General features: G+C 40.5%; 2 protein-coding genes across 2 annotated transcripts; one reads left to right on the top strand and one right to left on the bottom strand.

The window, feature by feature from the left end:
* Positions 1-3,693: 3,693 nt before the first annotated feature.
* LOC308288812 (cholesterol 7-desaturase nvd) lies at positions 3,694-9,035 on the bottom strand (the record flags this gene model as incomplete). The annotated part of the gene is made up of 7 exons (XM_080730289.1): positions 3,694-3,855; positions 4,606-4,782; positions 5,479-5,598; positions 5,772-5,888; positions 6,048-6,226; positions 6,617-6,805; positions 8,687-9,035. 7 exons carry the CDS (start codon positions 9,033-9,035, stop codon positions 3,694-3,696), a joined length of 1,293 nt encoding a protein of 430 aa, XP_080586415.1.
* Positions 9,036-15,950: 6,915 nt separating this feature from the next.
* On the top strand, positions 15,951-21,113 carry LOC308288811 (transmembrane 6 superfamily member 1-like; the record flags this gene model as incomplete). The annotated part of the gene is given in 12 exon segments (XM_080730288.1): positions 15,951-16,015; positions 16,150-16,283; positions 16,417-16,517; positions 16,658-16,749; positions 16,751-16,756; positions 16,843-16,946; positions 18,075-18,157; positions 18,772-18,890; positions 19,031-19,135; positions 19,242-19,334; positions 19,480-19,599; positions 20,919-21,113. Coding segments are annotated over 11 exon segments (1,110 nt in total). The 5' UTR covers positions 15,951-16,015; positions 16,150-16,191.
* Positions 21,114-21,217: the final 104 nt, after the last annotated feature.

The raw sequence follows: 21,217 nt of genomic DNA, 5'->3' as shown, positions 1-21,217 counted from the left end.
TTGACACTAGTGCATTTTAAATCTACAAAGTAACTAACTAACGTTTTCAACTTCAAGTGGAGTAAAAGTTGCCTACAATATTTGGATCTGAGATGTAGTGGAGTAAAAGTATAAGCATTGGAATTACTCAAGTACAAATAGCTCAAAATTGTATTTAAGTACAGTAGGCCTACTTGAGTACGGTAATTGTACTTAGTTACTTTACACTGCTGCCGCCAACTACTGTAGCAGACTCGGACTATGTGTATCATAAACCTGTCCTGTCCTGAAGAAGATGATGTTTGAGGGCAAATTGTGTGTGTGTGTGTGTGTGTGTGTGTGTGTGTGTGTGTGTGTGTGTGTGTGAATAATACAACAAATAGCAGATCTACAAGCATTGTATTCTTTGTACTCATAGAATAAAATAGGGTTAAACTGATTGTGTTGCTAAAACAAATTGCTGGGGACCCCCTGGAACCGATATATTACAACTCGAACCCCTCCAAGGATCCCTGGTGGCCCCCTGACATCACTTTGACAACCACTGTTTTAGCCATTATAGAAAAGGGCAAAAACATTACACCAGAGTTTATTTATTTAGTAGATTTGCAAACTGTAGATTTGTATATCATACAATTACAACAGTATTTGACATTCTTGGAGTGGGCTAATGTGCTTTCGAAACAGATTATTTGCCCGAAGAAATTGTGGTAAATTGCTAGTTGATCCCCTATGGGATACAAAAATAAATAAACAGAAATTAAGTCCCTTGAAAAAAGAAAAAGTTATTTAATACGAATTCCCTCTTAAATAGTCATAGCAGGCACAGTTTATTATTACATTTCACTGCCAGTGAAGCAAACAAGTAGGAGTCTTTGTAGTCTTATGACATCACTCACTTAAACTGTCTTACGAATTCTCAAGTAAAATCGTGCTATTACAAATAGTCTTCATGAAGAGTAATGCCCTGATAATGCAGTTTCACATAACATATAATTTCCTAAATAGTGTTGATTGACGTCAACACTGGACATAAATGATAAGAAAATTCCTCTCGATAAAACATTCCCAAGGCATAGGCACAGTTTTTAATTACTCCAGTTGCAGCCAAAAAACTAGAAAACATTTGCATACGGCTCAGAATACCTTAAATATATATGCTCTCAAAACATTTGAGTAATGCATAAATTGCCTTTACAGTCAATTGCTGATCTAAAAAAAAGCTTATAATCTAAGATCTAACATGATTGTCATGGGAAGAATAAATGTAATGCTATAGATTTGATATAGAATATAAAGCATGTACATCATCAATAAGTAGGCCTACAAATCTGTTTCATACAAGTTTGATGAGACAAATTAAAAGACGTGACAAGTCTACATTAATTAAAATAGGTGACAATTAAATGGGGCACCCCAGATGCTCACTGAGTAAGCGTGTATAGGCTACCTTACAGTATATATGTCTTGAATCCTTTCTGCAGTTGAGTCCAGTTCGTATCTGAAATTAAGCACATTACTGCGTACTAGGACGGCACAAAAACATAATAATCAAAAAATCAAAAAACGTTATTGGGATATATAGTTGTGCTCCCGTCCGTGATAAATAATGGATACTATACCGGCAAATATGAATATTTTATTACAACGTGCATGTGCTCTATAGATTGACCTCCCCTCCCCTGATTTTTTTTGTCCTTCTCTTCACTGTACCTGTTTGAAGTTCAAAAGTAAATCTTTAAAATAGTGGGGGGGGGAAATTATTAAATGTGATTTTCCTGAAAGAGTGCCAATGCATTGAAATAAGGCAGATGTAGATAATCAATTTGACATATTGAGAAATAAGTTAAAATGTAAAATAATACAGTACTGTGATACTACAGCAAGAGACACCATCTCTTATCAAGCACTTACTGTATCAAACAAAGCCAATTTGAAGAGAAAATAGATTAATCAATAAATATACAGTCTAACATGTACAGTAATAGTATGTAGGTATTTGAAAGTCCATATGAAACATCCAGGAAAGAATCAACATCCATAAATTGAAACATCCACATCAAGTAAGTACAATATCAAGTTGATATCACTGGCTGGGCTGAACCTACCGGTATAAGAGCCACTCATGCACAATCCCTGCGCTCAAAGTTAAATCAAATTCATCTTTGACCCCTCCAGTCGTTGACCTGTCAAAACACAGCCAATAGCTAGAGAGTGGGGGCGAATGAGCTTGTACCGACTGAAGAATAATACAAAAAGAAATGTACTGTAAATGTCAAAACATACTGTAACATTTTAATTTGGACTAATATACCAGATAAAGCCCTGCATTGGGGTTGGGATCCCACAGGTCCTGTGGGAAAAAACACAAATCTTGTAGGACTGGGCGGTTTGTAATTTGCTGTGGGCGGGAGTGAGCGGTCAAACCTTTTACTTTGGGTTTAAGTAACGCTAACCAAAAGGATGGAGACAACAAAAAAAGTTGAAAATGAAGATAAAAGAATGTTATTACAAATCATTACAATACAAAACCAAAGTAAGGAGCCAAGTCTGACATTTGGACATGTCTCAGTTGTCCAAATGTGTTGCTTTTTTTTTCTTTTTCTCAAATGTGTTACCAACAAAGATGGAAACAAATTGAACTTTGTTAGTCTTAGGACTTAGTGCCAGAATTCTTCCCAGTCAAATTAAGCTCTACTTCAAAGATGAAGCCCTGAGTGAAAGAAATATTTGTTGACATAGTCTAACGGTTTAATATGTAAATGTGTCTGTCTGTGGTGCTGAAATGGTCAAATCTCGCTTGTCTCACTTTTTCTCAATACTTCGGTGCAGGACGCAGGAGTGGGCACACAATGCAGGAGCGAGCGTAATGGTCAGAAATCTCAAAGCTCTTTTGTCCGATTAAAATACTACTTTGTACAAAATCAATAGCGTGCAGAGTGCCAAAACTCAAATGAACAAAATGCTTATTTTTTATAGACCATTAGGCTTCTCATTGTAACCATAAACGAATAGCGCCATCCAGACATTCGTTCCATTATAGAAAGGCGACGCATAAAGTACCGGTAGGTGCACAGCACAGGCCCACTGAAAGGTTGTTGGATGCTAAGACACTGCAAGCATAGAGCTCTTGTACAGACCTGAAAAAGCATGAAATGCTAATAAAGTGTATAGACCCTGTTTCCTCTAGACCTGAAATCAATTATAGCCTAAGAACATTCATTTTGAATGAGCTTGACACCCCTGTGTGAAATGTGTTGTTTTGTGGTGTAAGTGTTATTGTTAAAAGGTCAAAGCTCAGTCCAACACAACATTAAAATACCAGTACGTTGCCATCTAACAATTTACATAAATTGCCAGCATAGGCCAGGAAGAGCAGGGGGTTTGTTAAGCGGACGGCAACGTTTTTAGATGCTTGCTCACACTCAAACCTTACGTTTTGCACCATACCGTAACTTCTTAAAACTGAATCAACGATTCTCTTTGATGCTCATGCTCAAAACGAATATAAAACATTTCCTGATAGGTAGGTTGGATCTTTAAAGGTTTTCGTGTCTAATGCCTGAATATAAACCTAATTTAAGACCAACGTTTTTATAATCAAGACCTGAGACGTAAAAAACGATCCTCACTCCGAGATGTTTGCCTGACATTGATCTGACCTCTCATCCTCAGTGTTGATCTTTCCTCCACTTCATTTGTAATTGAGGGAGGTCAAAAGTCCAGAGTGTCCCGCTGGAAGTGCAGTCGCGGGCTGTTCTCACTGTAGAACTGACTGTACCAGCGCCTGTGCTTCAGGATGGCCGAATCCTCCTTGACCAGGAGAGGTTTAGAGATGAACTTCTTATTGTTCCAGACCATCACATCTCGCTCAAACTGGACAGAAGCGGAAAAGGCAGACATAATATCTCTGCTGTCGGGCCGAAACCTCCTAACTCCAAAATGTTAATTTTCTGGTAAATGAGCTCAAGTGGAGTTAGGAGGTTTTGACCGAAGCACTTTTTACTACTTTCCATTGGTTCAATATTATTTTAACCAACACTCAGATGTAAAAGGTGTTCAATAGCCCTGATTTATGCCCAAAAAATCAAAAACCTCAAAAATGGAGTTAAGAGGTTTTGGCCAGACAGTGACGATATGAGCACACTAGTAATATTTATAATTTACAGTTTTGACATCATTTTGACATATGTTTTACTTTTGACATAATTTAAATTATTACGCAGCCTTTAAAGACTATTATGGAATTTCTTAAAGACAAATGCTGTTGTCCTGTAGACTGTTATGTCTGTTTATTTGTCTTATCTAGTCTCTGTAGTATGCGTGGTTACATTTATGTGCTCTTCTTTTGCTAGGCCACAATTGTAAATAATAATGTGTTCTTAATTTCTTCTGCCTGGTTAATAATACAATTAAAATAAATAGTGATTATCCCATAGCCTGGAAGGACTGCTCTGGGATTATTAATTCATACAAATTAGATTGTTTTCTTTGACCAATTTGAAATATTCTAGCCAGTAGGCTTGTACTTTTAACACATTATACCAACTAATCTTTCACTAAAAACATTATAACTTGCTTATTACCAAGTTACAATGAAGGAAAAGCGGGTATTCGTGACTGTACCTGTATAGACTCTGCTTTGAGGATGAGTTTGGGCACCAGAGGAGGGATATTAGACTGGAAGAAGATGGTGTGCGACACCATTTGCACTAGTGGCTCCACTGGGGTCACACAGTGCATGATCACCCCTCGGCCCAAGAAACTATGGTTAAACAGCAGAAAGACCACACCTGGGCCAACCTATAATAAACAAGTAGACAATGTGATCAGTTAATTTATGGAAATCATAAGGTTCATGAATGTAAAATGTGTAGTTAAAGAGCTACTGTATTTGATACAGTAGGTATTGTATACTGTCCATTGTAATGTATGTGTTCTCTCCTGGGGAGTGTGGCCCTTTTGTTGTGCCAGATACAGTATGTATCAATATTAGTCTGGCCAACACCGGCTGTGTGATACAGTGTCAGCAAGCTGTACGCCTATATCTGGGTAGGCTCCAATCATTTTCCGATAATCGCTCAACCACAAAATACATATATTTTGATCAGTTTTCATATTTGAATGCACAATGCCCCTCGCCTGCCAATCAATTAGCTATGTCCCAAATAGAGACACACTAAAAGCAAACAGGCTTTCCTGAAGTTGAGTTCCTTTTCCTTCCATTTTAAAATGCAATATACAATTCATATAGGTGTTGAAGAGAACATTTGTGTCTATCTATAGGACTACAAGACACTTTCTGAACCAAGGTAGATTACTCTCTGGTTGCTGGCGTATCATTAAAAAGATGTTTAATCCATTTTTACTACTTTTAATACAGTTTAACATTGATTGTCATTATTCAGCACTTTATTGTTTCATCTGTCTAGTCTGTATTTTTGCTTCTTGATCGTTAAGCTGTATGTAATGAAGGTGAACAACTGGTATTTACTGCACCTGTCTAGCCACTACATCAACATCCAGCAGAGGCAGGTGCCGTCCAAACATAGTAACAGTATGCTTCAGCAGCATCTGAGAACAATGCGCATTTGGTGCTGATTCTGGCTGCCATTGAACCTGGAAAACACACACACACACACACACACACACACACACACACACACACACACACACACACACACACACACACACACACACACACACACACACACACACACACACACTTGCGGTGAGTGCAACAGCGTTTGTGGTTCTTGACTTAAAACATGACATCCCAAGAGGAGGCTTACTTTCCAGTGATGGCACCAAATCTTGCTGCTGGTATAGCGTAGATCCACTCCACTCAGAATACCTGGTGCATGCAAGTGAGCCAGATGGGCCACATCGGCGGCATTCTCAGGAATTTCCTAATGCGGAAGGATATGTCGTAAAAGTTTCCTGTCCTTTGTTATTTTTGTGTAGATAATTTCATAACATTGATTTCACATGTGAACACACGCACGCACGCACGCACGCACGCACGCACGCACGCACGCACGCACGCACGCACGCACACACACACACACCTCAATGTGGGCATTGATGAAGTGTTCAGTTCTTCCCCGGTAGACCCATTCTCCTCGTGTGATCTGTTCCTGCTCTGGAGTGTTCCACGATGGCTCCTGTCCATCACAGTGGAACCAAACCAGAATCAGTCCATTCACCTCACAGCTGTGCCAGCGCTGGACCTTGGCAAACTCTGGCACTGAAAGACAAAGGCAATAACATCAGTACAGGAGTTTTTCTGGTGACACAGATGAGTTGCAGGAGATACATACTGGAGTTACGCAGTCAGTGCTTACTGCAGTGAGCAAGCACTGTATAACCGGGTTATTTCGATAGTTTGGCGTTCCATTAGTCCAGCGTGCGGTTAGGGTTAGGTTTAGGGTTAAGCACCGTCGGACTAATGACACGTTGGAAGAACACTTTTTTTGTGACTCGCACCTGCTTCACTATCTTTTCATCAAATTGAACATTTCACCAACACACTGAGCCAATGTACTGTACCATAGCACCAAGTAATTGCTATATTAGCTATAATACTTGAGGTGGACATTAGCTACAATCAGTGCAAAGAATCACCTTCATTTCATACCTTTCTCTGCATAAGGGATCTTCACACACTTTCCATCTTCGCCTCGAAACTGCCAACCGTGGAATGGGCACTCTAAGCAGCTCCCCACCACTCTTCCCCCCACAGCCAGATTGGCACCCAAGTGAGGGCAGTAGGCATCTACCACATAGGCCTTCCCATCCTCGCCACGGAACACTGCAACCTGCTCACCTGGTTGGAAAAATATGTGAAATCCGTAAGATTTGAATTTGGGCGTCGAATTGTCTAATGCTGAGCTAAGACAGAATGCCTGCTTGTGTTGGGGAGATATTACACTTTGAGCTTCAACTTAAGTAATACCTCTTGTTATTTGTTAACCTACCCTGCATGATCAAAAATGTGCAATAGAAATCACTGAATTCCCTTCCAAAGTTTAAGACTGAGTACATGTCTTTTATTTCATCCGTAAACACATCAACTGTGTGCTCTAGTGTCTTTCTCCAGTCCTTTTAAGTTAGTGAGTGAGTCTTTAGTGATTTATTTGTTGATTACTGTGATTAGGATTTACCAGGTTGAATTTTTTCCATTTCCTTGCCATCATTTAGTGATTAAGGCCTGTAATAGATAGACATTCAAATACAAAAATAGTACTCAAATGTCGGCTTTGACCAAATCCTAACTAGATCAAGATACCTGTCACGCTTAGCTACTGAGCTCTGCCTACATTATTTCTGCATTGTACAATTCTTTCAAATTATTATTTGTGATTATATCCATCTGCGGTTATTCGAATAAAATCTATTTCAAGGAACTCATAATCAGTGAGAGCAGATTCCCTCCTTGGGGAAACTATAAATAAGACAAGAACAAGAACCAGTATGGCAGTACACTTGTAGTTCAACTGAAGCTCAAGAGAGTTGTTCACTGGTATTTTAGATTTAGAATTGGCACCAAGGCGATCAATTTTTTCCCCATTAAGTTCACATGCAGACTTTATGGCGATAGATATTGGGTATTAGGTTACAATAGATATTTATCACCATGACATTTGCGTCTCACACACTTTCCAAACAAACATAGCCTACTTTGTTTAAAGATTAGTTGACAGAACAATGGTGATTCTGCATTTGCGTTTCCAAGCAACCAAACTGTGGTTGCGGATAGCTTTGCAACATAATGTTCTTGAACGTATCAAGGTGGTTAAGTTCAAAGGTGACAACATTGTCTTGACAACTTTTCCTTGCTATTGAACAATACAACAAATCCACAGGAAAATTAACAACTTTCAACCTGTCATCCTTATTTTTGGCGGTCAGTATTAGGCAATAAAATGCATTGGGCTAAGTGGTTAGTTCAATAATGGCCAGCAGTGACAGGGTTCAGAGGTTGCTGAATGTTCAAATGACATGCAAATTAAGAACTAAAATAAAGAAAGATACAAGGAAATTGTTGAATGACTTATCACAGACTAGTTAAGAGTATATGAAATGTTAATAGAGATCATTCCACATCAAGTAGCCTACCACATCTCTAAGTAAGTAGCCTAATTGGGTCTGACTTTGAATAATGAATATAGCAGTCTATGTGGTAGTTAGCCTATATGCATTTAACATTTTGAGGATATATCAGAAGGATTTACTGTAAACAGTCAGCAGGTTATGATTTTGTTATTGCTCAAGAACAATTGAATATGAGAATACAAAGGCAAATGGCAGGATAAAAGAGAATGCAATAGGATATATGCCCACATCCACAGTTGGTGTGAATTTCATATACTACATGAGTGTGGGTCATTAAGCCTATACTTTCTTGGACACAGACAGTAGGCTACAAATGACCCTGGCCTATTTTAGCTGAAAGCACCAGGCTGTTCTTATAGCCTAATAATTGATTGAGCTTCAAAATCAATGAGAATAAAGAGCCTGAACCTATGGTGGAGTTTCCCTAATTTGTGTCACCCATCTAGTCTATAGGCCTAATAGTTAATGTTAGAATCATACGTTTGCACCATAGAGTTTAGTTATAATAAGTGGGTTTGCACCAAGTGGGGTAACACAGGTGCACGGTGCAGAGTCATCCTCACTGTCACTTCCCCCCCCCCCCCCCTCATACCTAGAACAGACACATTTTTGACAGCGCCACGTTCGAGCATGTGTGAATCCATCACTCGGTACCAGCCGTTCGGGTAGACGGGCGGCAGTTCACCCGTCTTTCGTCTGCGGCGCACTTCGTTCGCAGCTTGAGCGCGGGATCGACCGTCCACGGCCACATATCCCACATCATCCGGCGCTTTCAGCAGCTCCAGAGGGCAGAACAGCAGTCTGTACAGCCAGCCTACGACCAGGAGAGACATGCCAGCGATTATGCAGACCGCAGCTCGCAGCGGAGCCCCAGTTAGCCCCGTTCTCCTCCAGATCTGGTACCCATTGCTGATGGGGTCCAGTGGATCCCCCACCTGCATGACGATTATTGCACATCCCATGCATATCCCAATGCTGATGACAGCTAGATTCCCACTACACATGTTGGGGTCCACGTCCATCCATCTGTTCACGTTTCTGTTTCCAAGTTGCGTGCCGGTGCCACTGTAGTTCAGAATCTGGCACGCAAAAGATGCACGGGCGTCCAGTGAGGGAACTACACTGCGCTGCCTACAGTGTCATGCCAGCTTAAATACAACATTGGACTTCCGGTAGTGGCCTTCAAAGTTAAGACCTATTGGCAGAGTTGCACCCATATGGTTGCACCGGTCCGCCCCCGCCCCCCGCTGAGGTTTACCGTTACTACTTATCTGATATTGCATCAGATCAGATCTCGTGCCCGGGGGTTTATCGGTGTTCATTTCAAACGACAGCGATCCTCTGCCTTGAATTCGGGCCCGGTATATCCCGCTGTGCCAGTGAAATATCTGATACCTTTTCAATTGAGCCAGATATCCTGGATGACCACCCCTAGCGATCTCGGGCCAGAGTTGAGTGGGGAAAAAGTTTAATTTTATTTTTTTCTGGCAGTTGATTGAATAAAGAAACAAGGCTCCAGCCTCCACGGAAAGACAAAGTGGCAGCGGTTCTCAAACTATGTGTCCCGACCCAACTTGGGGTCGCAGAAGGTGCCATGGGCTCGCACATTGCCGACCATACTACTGTGTATAACGGTATTTGCCCTTCAACTATAACATATATATTGTTTTTTATGAGACAAGCATTGTAATTAGGCTATGCTCCCAAATCCATTTTATTACCTTCTGTTCGCATATTCAATGAGTCCCGCAGTGCAACACCAAACAAAACAAGAAAAAAGAAACTGCGTTTGAAATTGCCTACTTTCCAGTATGATTTCAGTTACTTTACATTCCGTCCGTCTTTCAGGAGATTCTCTAGTCTCTCCATCCCCGCACTCTTCTGGAATGGTGCAGATTGTGGGCAACTCCAATATTTGTATTTACATTATAATAAATATTGGCGTTGTGGATTCTGTGTTTCTCGAACATTTCAAGGTCTCCCCCTTCAACTCTTTACAGTGTAGGCCTACAAAATACTATTGCAATGTGCATCAAATGACAGCTCCGTCGCACGCTGGTCATCAACTGCTTTTTTTTTCCTTTTCTTTTTTTGCGCAGCCTCTCTACAAGGCACGCATGGTGCTTTCATCAGTGCTGCCAATTAAATATTATAAAACGGCGAAATTAAACAAATATATTCGCTATAAGAGTCTCTCTCTCTCTCTCTCTCTCTCTCTCTCTCTCTCTCTCTCTCTCTCCCTCTCTCTCTGTCTGTGACATATTTGTAGCTATAATGCAGTATTGATACTTTTACTTAAGTAAAGAATGGGAGTACTTTTTCCATCACTGCTCAAATTAACTGTTCATCAGCGTGAATGCTTTCAGGTGTGTATCTGATCAATAGGAAATTGCCCATTACATTCTGAATGACATCAAAGCGACATGTTGTGATGTGAGCGTCTTGTGAGCATGCGAGAGAGTTTGAACTTGAACGATGTAGTGCGCTACAAACTAGGTCAGATCAATAATTAGCGCATCAGTTCCAGCTGGTGGTCGCTGCAACAGCTGACTGGAGTAAAACAAATTTTCAAAAAGTTTGTCTGCATGACTAGGTAGCCTATTAAGTCAGATATTGCATCTGAAAGGGGCAGTGGTTCTCAAACTATATGGTTCCCGAGCCAACGTGGGATCGCGGAAGGTCCCATGGGCTTTGCCGACCGATATAAATAAATAATGAATATATTGTTGTAACCAAAATGGGTCATTCCAGAATTGGAGGACATTTTACCTCTCCATTAAAAATGTGAACTACCTCTCCATAATAGTGTATAAAGAAGGTAGCTAGTACAGGTAGTGACAACATACTGTACTGTAGACAAGTGCAGTGGTTCTCAACCTGTGGATCGGGAGCTTAATGATGGAGATGGTAACCAAATGGACCCTATATTAATCTTCTTGAGGGCAGGAAATGGGTTGTGATTTTATAATATTAAAATGACGAAATTAAACAAATATATTCGCTATCTAACGTCAGTTTAATTGCCATTTGTTTAATGTTTTGACAATGAGGGTGCCAGGTGATTCCCAGCTTTAATGATGGAGATGGTAACCAAATGGACCCTATTAATCTTCTTGAGGGCGTAAAATGAAACCGCCGTATGGCTACATTTGGTTTCATAATTCATAATCATGCATGTTGAAATATTAGCGCTCACGACATTTTGATCTTGTGTTGTATGTCTTCCATTTCCGACAAGCAAGCAAGCGAGACATCTGGCTCTGCATGACTCCTAGATATTAAGTTAACTATAAAAATAAGAACAGATATTGCATCTGTGATAAAAGTTAAAGTGGAAAGGATCCCAGCGCGCGTCTCGCTCCTCTGGTAGCCGGTGTAAATTGTATAGCCTACCTTTTACGCATAGTTAAGAAGGGCATAATAATGCAGTCGTCCAGTATGATTTCATTCACTAGGCCTATACATATTTTAAAAGATTACAGTCTCCATCACTGCCACTCTTCTGGAATGTTGCGGTTTGTACGCAAACTTTCGCAGTGTGCAATGAGAGTGTCGCATCTCCAATATCATTGATTTAATAAAATCCATTGCCTCATCCAAGCCTTCAATCAACTGTCCAAAAAGGAACATTTACCTGTAGGGTTCACTTGGTTCCATACACTGTCAAGTTGCAGAGAACAGATCTGTTATTTTGGGAACATTAACCATGCTGCGCATTTTGATGACCAAATAATCCTGTGTGCACTGTAATATTACGTGGGAATGATATTTGAACAATAGCCTAAATTGCGTGGTGTTAATGAGTTGTACAACACCAAACAGAACAAGAAAAAAGACCACACGTAGTAAAAAAGAAGAAAAAAAATCCCAAGGAATGTATGTCTCTCTGACTTTGAGTATGATGACATTAGGCCTATATGAATAATAATGTGGCATATAGCATCAACCAGCATTTTAACGGCAACCAGCCAGACATTAAACAGACATGAGCTTAATCAGCTAATAGCAATTATGAATGTCCAAACCTCGCCGTTGTGTGCGTGCAGTCGCAGAAAAAAAAAAGTTTAACCCTCTCGCTTTTTTTTTACTGTCCCACCACCTCATCCAAGCATATAGAATAGGGACAGGCCTAGGTTCCTCAATATCATTTAGCTGGGGACCCCCTGGAACTCCCCAAGGACTGGCGGTCCTCTTTGAGGACCAATGAACAAACTGACAGCACGAGAGACGCAATGACGTGCCCGCAGCCCGCGCGTAAAAGTAAAAAAAAAATAAAGGAATGCAATGGAATGTCTCTTGAGTATTACATTATATGAATAATGTGGCATAGTAGCATCAACCACCATTTTAACCAGCAACCAGCCAGACATTACACACATGAGCATAGGCTATGTCTATATAGCAAGATAGAGCAGAAGAGAACTTCAACTCCGCCAAATGACTGCGCAGAAGAAAAAAAAAGGGAAAAAAAGAACGCTATAGGCTATAACGTTTTTGAACAAGTGATTACAACATTTTAGGGAGAAAGTAGGCTAAAGTAAAAAGTAAGTAGGTAATAATAATAATAAAAGTGTAGGCTATTCTATTGTGAGGTGTACACTCTGCGCAGCCTAAAAAAAAGGGAAGAGCTGGCTTCATATAATCTGAAGCAATCCCGTGGGCTCATTCAGACGACATTAATTGTAAAGGATTCCTACCCGATGACCCGACAATATCAAGCTTTTTTGATATTATCGTGAGCGCTCCCGACGAGTCCCGATGTCATAAAAAACTAATTAACATAATCCGTTCGTGTCGGGGTACCGTTCAGAGTGAAGACCGATTCCGGGGCCGACCGAACGATTTTCCCGGGGATCATCCCGACAATCGGCCCCGGGGGAATCGGCCCCGGGATCGGCCCAGTGTGCACGGGGCTTTACTGGTGGGAATCAAGAACTTCCATAGAAAAGCTGTTAGAATCAGTTGTTTCTGGGAATGAACTTCCACAGACCACTGATGTCAGAATCTCAAGAAGGGGAAGAGAGGTCAGATTGCAATATTATTATTATGAAATGTGCCCATGTAATAAGGCGCGTCTTTTATGTGCTCACCCATACATAAGTTACAAAACAGTATAGCAGGCTGGATTAAGACATTCTCTCTAAAAACAAAAACAAAACAAAAAACACTCAATCTCTCAGAAATGCTCTGCTCAGCTAGCATAATATTTCAGTCATTATTTAAGAACATGTGGGTCTTATAAAGGGTTATGTGTAGCCTATTTTAGTTCTTATAACTATTATCATACATGGTTATTAGCTGACTATAATGCATTATAGACATGATGGGATGCATAGCAAGTGTATACCGTCCTGGGTTCACAGTCAGTTGAAAACAGGGCAGGGGCCCTACTGTACAAACAAGAACTTATTTTTCTCACAGACAAGCAATTCAATTCAAAGGAGCTTTATTGGCATGAGAAAACAGCAATTGTCACAAATAAAAAATAAAAACAGTTGAAAATGGGGAACATAAATACAGTTGGAAGGGGGTACAGCATTGTGTAAGCAGAGCTATGTCGCATTGTGAAGCTTTTGGAACAAATAACAGCATTCTTGTTTTCTTAGCAGCTCTGTTTCATACTGTATGTGCAGTAGGTCTATGTCAATCCATGGTTTGTAGTCCTTAGGGTGGTTTGTTGTGTTCCAGTCTCTAGTCTTCTGCCAAATTATCCAGACCCCCCTTTTTGGGGGTCATATCGTTTGGGACCTCCCAGAACAGTACGCCAGCCAGTTAATGTCCAATTTTCTTAATATTAGAGTTATTTTGTAGGTTTTAAAACATTTTGAGTTCATTTATTACACTTTTGAAGCAGCCAGAATAACCTTTCTGACTTTTTGGTTGGGGTCTTTCCTCACTTGGGACCCCCCAGACGGACCCCTATACCTATCTCAGTAATCGCTCTGCTCCTGCTCGAGAACAATGTCAAATAACATCATAATTGAAGCACAGAGGTTTTTGTAGCTGGGCTCTGTAAACAAAAATGAGTAGGCTAGTAGCAAATACCAGGGGTCTTCCACAGGGGGTCCGGGACCCCTAGGGGGTCCTCTATCTTAGGACCTCACAAAACAGTATGCCAGCCAGTTAATGTTACATTTTAATAATATTAGAGTTGTTTTGTAAGTTTAAAAACATTTTTTATATATTGCACTTTTGAAGCAGCCAGAATAACCTTTCTGACTTTTGGTTGGGGTCTCTCCTCACCTGGGACCCCCGGAATGACCCCTGTGCCTATCTCAGTAGGCTACTCATTACAGTCCTTGCTCTGCTCCTGCTCCAGAACAGTGTCAAATTGGATCATGATTGAAGCATAAAAGCTGGGACCCCCAGGGCAGGGGTCCTCAGAGTTACTACAAGGGGCTAAATAATAATAGTAGGCCTACAATAAATAATAAAGCAAACATTATTTTGAAAGCAGATCAGTCCACTTCCGGAAGAACATTTGCTCATTTGATTCAGCTGCTACACCCCTATGTGCTACAAACACAGACTGCGTGCGCGTTGTCCATTTACAACCTTTTACCGCTAGATGTCACCATCAGTCCATCACCGTGGTCGCGCGTGGTGGTCCACGAGATATGCCCCCCCCCCCCCCCCCCCCCCCCCGCCCCCACCATTTAGGGTTCCTCCCAGGCTCCTCGGCTCTAGAGCTTTCTACAGTCTATGCTCTAGAGATGGGATGTATGGCTCTATGAAGTGAGCTGGATCTCTGGGATCCGTTCCTTTCAAAGAGCAGTTCAAAAGACTCGTTTTAGTTAGGAGCTTACAAATCAATTCAACCCTATATCAAATTATTGAATTAAATATTCATTGGAAAACCTGTGACCGGCTGTGAAACGGGACAATCTGCATAATGAAGGTAGACAACTTGTCTTTAATGCCTGATACCAATAGTACGTTTGTAGGCTACTTTTACTGAAGTAGACCTACATCTTAATTCCGAACTTCTACTTAGTGGCAGAGTATTTCTACATTGCAGTATTTATTGCTACTTAAAGGGATATTCCACTTTCAAAAACACTTTTGGTCATTGTATTGTCTAATCAGGCTTTTATGAACACCCTGAACAGTTTTTAATTTGCTTCATTCAATATTTAGATATTCGATGTAAATGTTATCTGGCCCTCCAGGCTCAGGGCCTCTCCACATACACATCACCCATTGTAACTTCAAACTCCATTTTAACCATGATAGATTCATTAAAAACACCCATAATTTTTTCTGGTGACTCATATTACCCTCCTAATATGTGAGCAGACCGTGTTTTTTCAATAACTTTTTTATTTTATTTTTAATAATTCTTTGGGAAAATGGAAAAAATTAAATACAATAATATTTTATTAAAAATAAATGAAAAAAGTTATTGAAAAAACACGGCCTGCTCACGTATTAGGAGGGTAATATGAGTCACCAGAAAAAAATAATGTGTGTTTTAATGAATCTATCATGGTTAAAATGGAGTTTGAAGTTACAATGGGTGTGTATGTGGAGTGGCCCTGGAGGAGGAAGGCCTGATAACATTTACATCAAATATCTAAATATTGAATGAAGCAAATTAAAAACTGTTCAGGGTGTTCATAAAAGCCCGATTAGACGATAAAATGACCAAAAGTTTTTTTGAAAGTGGAATATCCCTTTAACTTCAGTAAAGAATTTGAGTACTTTTCCCACCACTGTTCATTAGAAAGGAACGGCTCCCTACTGCGAACCGGATCCCATCGTTCATTTCAAAGAGCCGTTGAAAAGACTCGATTCGTTCACGCGAACGTCCCATATCTACTCGTCTCCAAAAACGCCCATCTTGCTCTTAAGTTGTAGAGCGACCAGCGTCCGTGCGTAATAATAATGGATCACAGTCAGGGGAAATGAAGTCTTGAATTGAGTGAGTCTAAAAACCCAAGCCGGGTTGTTTGTTGTTAGTTGTAGGTTGTACTTGTAGCGTGCGTGATAATCATTATATAGACATGTTATGATGTATCTTCAGCCAACGAAATATCATCATGTAATCGTCTTCAGATTCCCAATCCGCAGAAAGAAGCTTGCTCATTGGGGTCTGCGATGAACGCGCGTGCTGGAACAGGGGTGTTTGTCCTGTCCTTGATGCCCATACCCATCTCCTATGTATTAAATTCCCTCATTAACAACAACAGGTAAAAAAGTGGAAACAACTACTGTAGCAATGTGGGCATCGCATTGTCAGGGCATGCCCGTGAAGATCAATGAACTAGGTCACTTTTTTCAATTATTTTATGATGATGAACATTATATTTTTGTCTTTTATAGCACTGAAGCAGTTTTCTTTGCTGGATGTACAACAGTTCTTACCATAGCAATTTCAGCACGTTTTTTGATCAAGAAGTTCCCTGAAGATCCACTCTTCTATGGTACAGTTCAAACATGCTACGGAGCTTATGCAAATAGGCTAATTCAAAATCAATAGTAATATAGACTCTATACCAATGATCTTAGTTTACTTTTCATCCAGTTCACGTAGCCTACAGTAACCATGTGTGTACTTCCACAGTGTATGCAGTCAATGCATTCATGAGTGTGGTGAATTTGATAATTGGGCTTGAACAGGACAACATCATTGATGGCTTCGTGACCTTTTATCTCAAGGCAAGTATTGACCATGACCTCAGAAGAGAGAAACTATATGTGTGTGCTGTGAACATAATGTACTCAAACTGATCTTATGTTGTTTTCCAGGCAGACCCTCACATAAAGACAGCTCATGGACACATGATGTCCTATTGGGATGGTTGTGTACACTATCTTGTGTACCTTCTAATGGTTACTGCAATTACTTGGGGGTAGGTTATGTGGTAGAGCTGCAACTATCTTCCAATATTCTAGTGAGTACTTTTTACATGAATTGCATAACCAAGGAGCAGGCCCGGATTTATATGACATGAGGCCCCTGGGCAAGGGGAAATAAAGAGGCCCTTGTGCGCGCGCGAAAATTCCACCTCCGGTCCACCTGACCACACCGTGACCTCACCTTCGGACCGGCCCGTGTATAATCTGACTGTGTATCCTCATTGGCTCATTGGAAGGGTCTAAAGCGGATACAGAATTGGAGTTTGCGTGCATGTGTGTAGCCTATGTGTGTGTAAAGTACCGGATACATAGAGTGGGCGGGCTTTAGACTGCACTAAGCTTTCAGAGCAGCTACATGCAGTGCAGCCAGCAGAGCAGAAGCTCTCAATAATAAAACAAAATGTACTGTAACTAAACACAAATATCACTTTATTTGGATTGCAATACTTTAAAATGTCATCATTAAATTTACTTATTCAGGGTCTTTTCAAAATGGCTTCCAAGTTCCACACCACCTCCCTCTCCATAGACTTCCATGTAATTAATAGTGCACGGATCATGCACGCCCATGCCTAGATCATGCACCACGTGTGTCCACACTGTTCACAGCTTTCAAACAAAAAAATCCGAATGGAAATCCGTTCAGGCATTCATGAGCTAGCAGCCATTATGTTTTCTTGAAATGTAAACAAACATGGCTGCCATGTTTGTTGGTATGGGGGTTAAACATGGAATTTCGCGTTTGCGATCATGCCTACTACATTTTTTGGGATCCAAAAAATATTTTTTGGAAAAAAAAAAAAATTTTTTTTTTTTTTTTTTTTTGAGGCCCCCCCTCCCCTGAGGCCCCTGGGCTCGTGCCCACCCTAGCCCAATGGTAAATCCGGCCCTGCCAAGGAGCATATGTTTTGATAACTTGTTATAGTAGCCTATATCAATGAATCAACATGAAAAAAATAAAATAAAAAAAGAAATCAAATAGCCTATATTTTATAATCCACTAAATCGATTTGTCTGATTTCTACTTGGTCGTACAGCAGTGTCATGCAAAAATACTATGAATATAAAACATGATATAGGCGTTAAACAGATTTTGCAATTGAAGTGTTACATTTTCACAGAGATAGCTACAGAGCCATCGGACTCTACTGGGTGGGATCCTTTCTCATGCGTGTTATAGTCTACATTCTTGGGAATGCTGTGGGTGAGTACACTCTAAAAATAATGGGATACATACAGTATACCCCTTATGTTTCCACCAGCAATAATGAACCCCCAAACAAGTCAGTACTCCAGACCTTAGTGTTTTAGTCACAGTTTGAGTTGAGTGACTTAAAGATGGGGTGCCGTGATTCTTCCCCCCCTACAACATAATCATCAGGTATTATGATTATACTGTACATAAAGTATTAAAATTATGTTTTTATGTGGTCACACCCACCTGTTCATTAAGTATGCCTGTCAGGTGGGTGGTGACCCAGCTGAAGTTAGCCACACCCACAGATGTTGTTGGATGGAGACAAGGATGATATTATGATGTCACAGTGTAATTCAACTGGGCCTTTTGACTCAGAGGCTTTCAGGAACTTGGAAGTAACCAAAAATACACAGGGAAGACATATTTGCATATTATAACCACACCTGGGGGACTAATGTTTTCTCCATAGACACATGAAACAGAATAAGTACACAACTACGTCATCACCTCTTTAAAACAGTCACTGATGCACATACACTGTATTTACATTTTAACTCCACACTTTTACATTTCACCCAAACAGACACTCTTGTCATGTTTTTTTTTCTTTTTTTTCACAGGGAAGTATGGCATTCATCTTAGTCCCCTCTTCCTTTTCCATGCACTTTATGTGTTGGTGTCTGTCTGGGCCTGCTTCCGCATCTTCAGCCAGCCTTCTGCGTGGGATGTTCAGTTGCTGGTAGGAACCACTCAGGTTGAAAACCAACCTGTTGTTACAGATGCATTGATTGAATTACTTTTTCATATTACAGGATGTTTTTAGGTATTGTTTTCAGCCTGTGAGACACCATGGTTTGATTCTCTTAACAACTCATTCAGAGCATCCAGAAGGCTCAGAAAAAAAGCGTATTACAAAGGCCTCTGGATGTCCTATTCATCATCTACCTCATACCTGCTTTTGCTTTCTGCGTCTTCAGAGGCCTGGTGAGTTTAACCACAATGTTCACCAAGCTAGCATACAGCCTTAACATACTGGAATGGAACAATGACTTTACGTAGAGAACCCTAAATCTCATTCAGGGTGTTTTAGGTTGTGCTGGACTGTCCCAGTGAATGGTGTCAAGAGTACATACTAAAGTACGAACCCTACTTGAAGGATCCTTCAGCCTATCCCAGAATACAGGTAGAAGAAAAGTGAGGGTTTTCTTACTTGCAGAAGAACATTGTAATATTCATTGTGTTAATACGTTTTCCATTTCTTATCATTGTAGCTGTGGATTAATGTGTGGATCTAAAACAGATCAAGCAACAATGTTTATATTTGTCAGATGCTGGTGAACATGCTGTACTCTGGGCCATACTATATCATCACTCTATATGGACTGTTGGTCCCAGGATGTGTGTGGATGCCAGACCTCACCCTGGTGCATTCAGGGGCACTGGCCCACGTAAGTGTCCTCATTAATCATTGGGAACATTGTGCTGTTTGTGTTTGGAAGGTAAAGAGGATTGTCACTGTTTCAGGTTCAGTATATTAACTCAGTCTCAGAGCGCTTACTTCTTATGTATACTTGCTGTCACTTTATTTATCCATGAGCAATGCTTGTTTAAGCAGTACCCCACAAAAGTAGAGTTGCACATATTTACACACCTTTTACGCTTCCCACTAAAACCCTCATCTTGGCAATTGTACAATGTGTATTAAGGTACAGGCGATTTCTGCCCACTCACTAACCGGAAACCTACCATTCACAAACATGCTCTTCTGATCTTTAGAAGTCAACTCAAGAGTATTGTATACTGTTACTTTTAAAATGTATTCCTACTTAAGAAAGGGGGCCACACTGTTATATAACATTTATATGCCATCCACATTTGTGGATGGCTTATACCATGGATATTCAACTGTGGCCCCTGGAGCAAAAGTAGTGAAAGTTACAGAAATATGTGAACTTACCATAATAATTAAGTAATCCTTAATCATATTCTTCACATTGAAGAGCTTTTGGAGAGAAATGAGACTCCAGTCACTTCAGTTTAGAGCACTGCAGAGTGGAGGTGTGCCTGGCCCCCGGGCCCCTTGGGTTTCTGACAATGTGGCCCCCTGAACAATTTAGTTGAATACCCCTGGCTTATACGGTTGTGGAGAGAACAGTGTGTACACAGCTAGCATCCGCATTCTGGGGTGATGGTTTGGCCAAAATTGCCTCAATCACCTCCAATAATACTTTTCAAAACTGCAGCTCTATTCTCCATTACCAAATGACTGTGGGTCTCTATGAACACATGCACAACAGCAGCGCATGTGTTGACATACAAGAAATATGATGCTCTGAACACAGAGGGAACCAATGAGATCGCAACTGACTGCTGTGCCAGTCATGAAAGGAACAAAAGCTGTTGCTAACATAAGACCAGTACGAACGTGGTAGTCACTTTAAATGTCAGCTGTTTAGCCAATCTATAAATAGAGAGGCTATTTAGGCACACATTTTAGTTGCTATGAGACGGATCACATTCATCCTTTTCAGTGATGATGCATTATTAGGAGGCAGTCAGATACAAATGCAAATTGTTGGACACTGTTAACTTCAAACATACATTGCATGAAATCTTCACAATAGGAGCAACCAATTGACATGTTATGTTATTGAGTTGGCTCTGTATATGGATGCTGGGTTCAATTGATTAAAAACTGTAAAAGTGTCATTACTGTCCCCCATCCCTTCTCTTTCTTGTTCTTTCCTCTCTGACTCCAACTTCATAGGCTCAGTTCTGTCACATCGGAGCATCAATGCATACTCGAACCGCATTCTCCTACAGAGTGCCTGTTGACAGCCAGGCATTGTTCTTGCTGCTCAACCTGCTGTATGCTCTGGTTCCTCAGGCTCTGTGCTACCGCTGCGTCACCAGGCCAGCCTTCTTCCTAAGGCCCACCTCCCCGACAAACAAATTGACATGACATAATTCAACACTTTAGATTATCTATAATCATTAAATTGATTAGTCTTATTAACCCTTTAACCCTGTATTATACTTGATCTTATTCTTGATTGATCTACACAA

Source organism: Nannobrachium achirus (assembly GCF_963921795.1).
Source record: "Nannobrachium achirus genome assembly, chromosome: 7".
Lineage (NCBI taxonomy): Eukaryota > Metazoa > Chordata > Actinopteri > Myctophiformes > Myctophidae > Nannobrachium > Nannobrachium achirus.
This window is presented reverse-complemented; position numbering and strand designations above follow the sequence as displayed.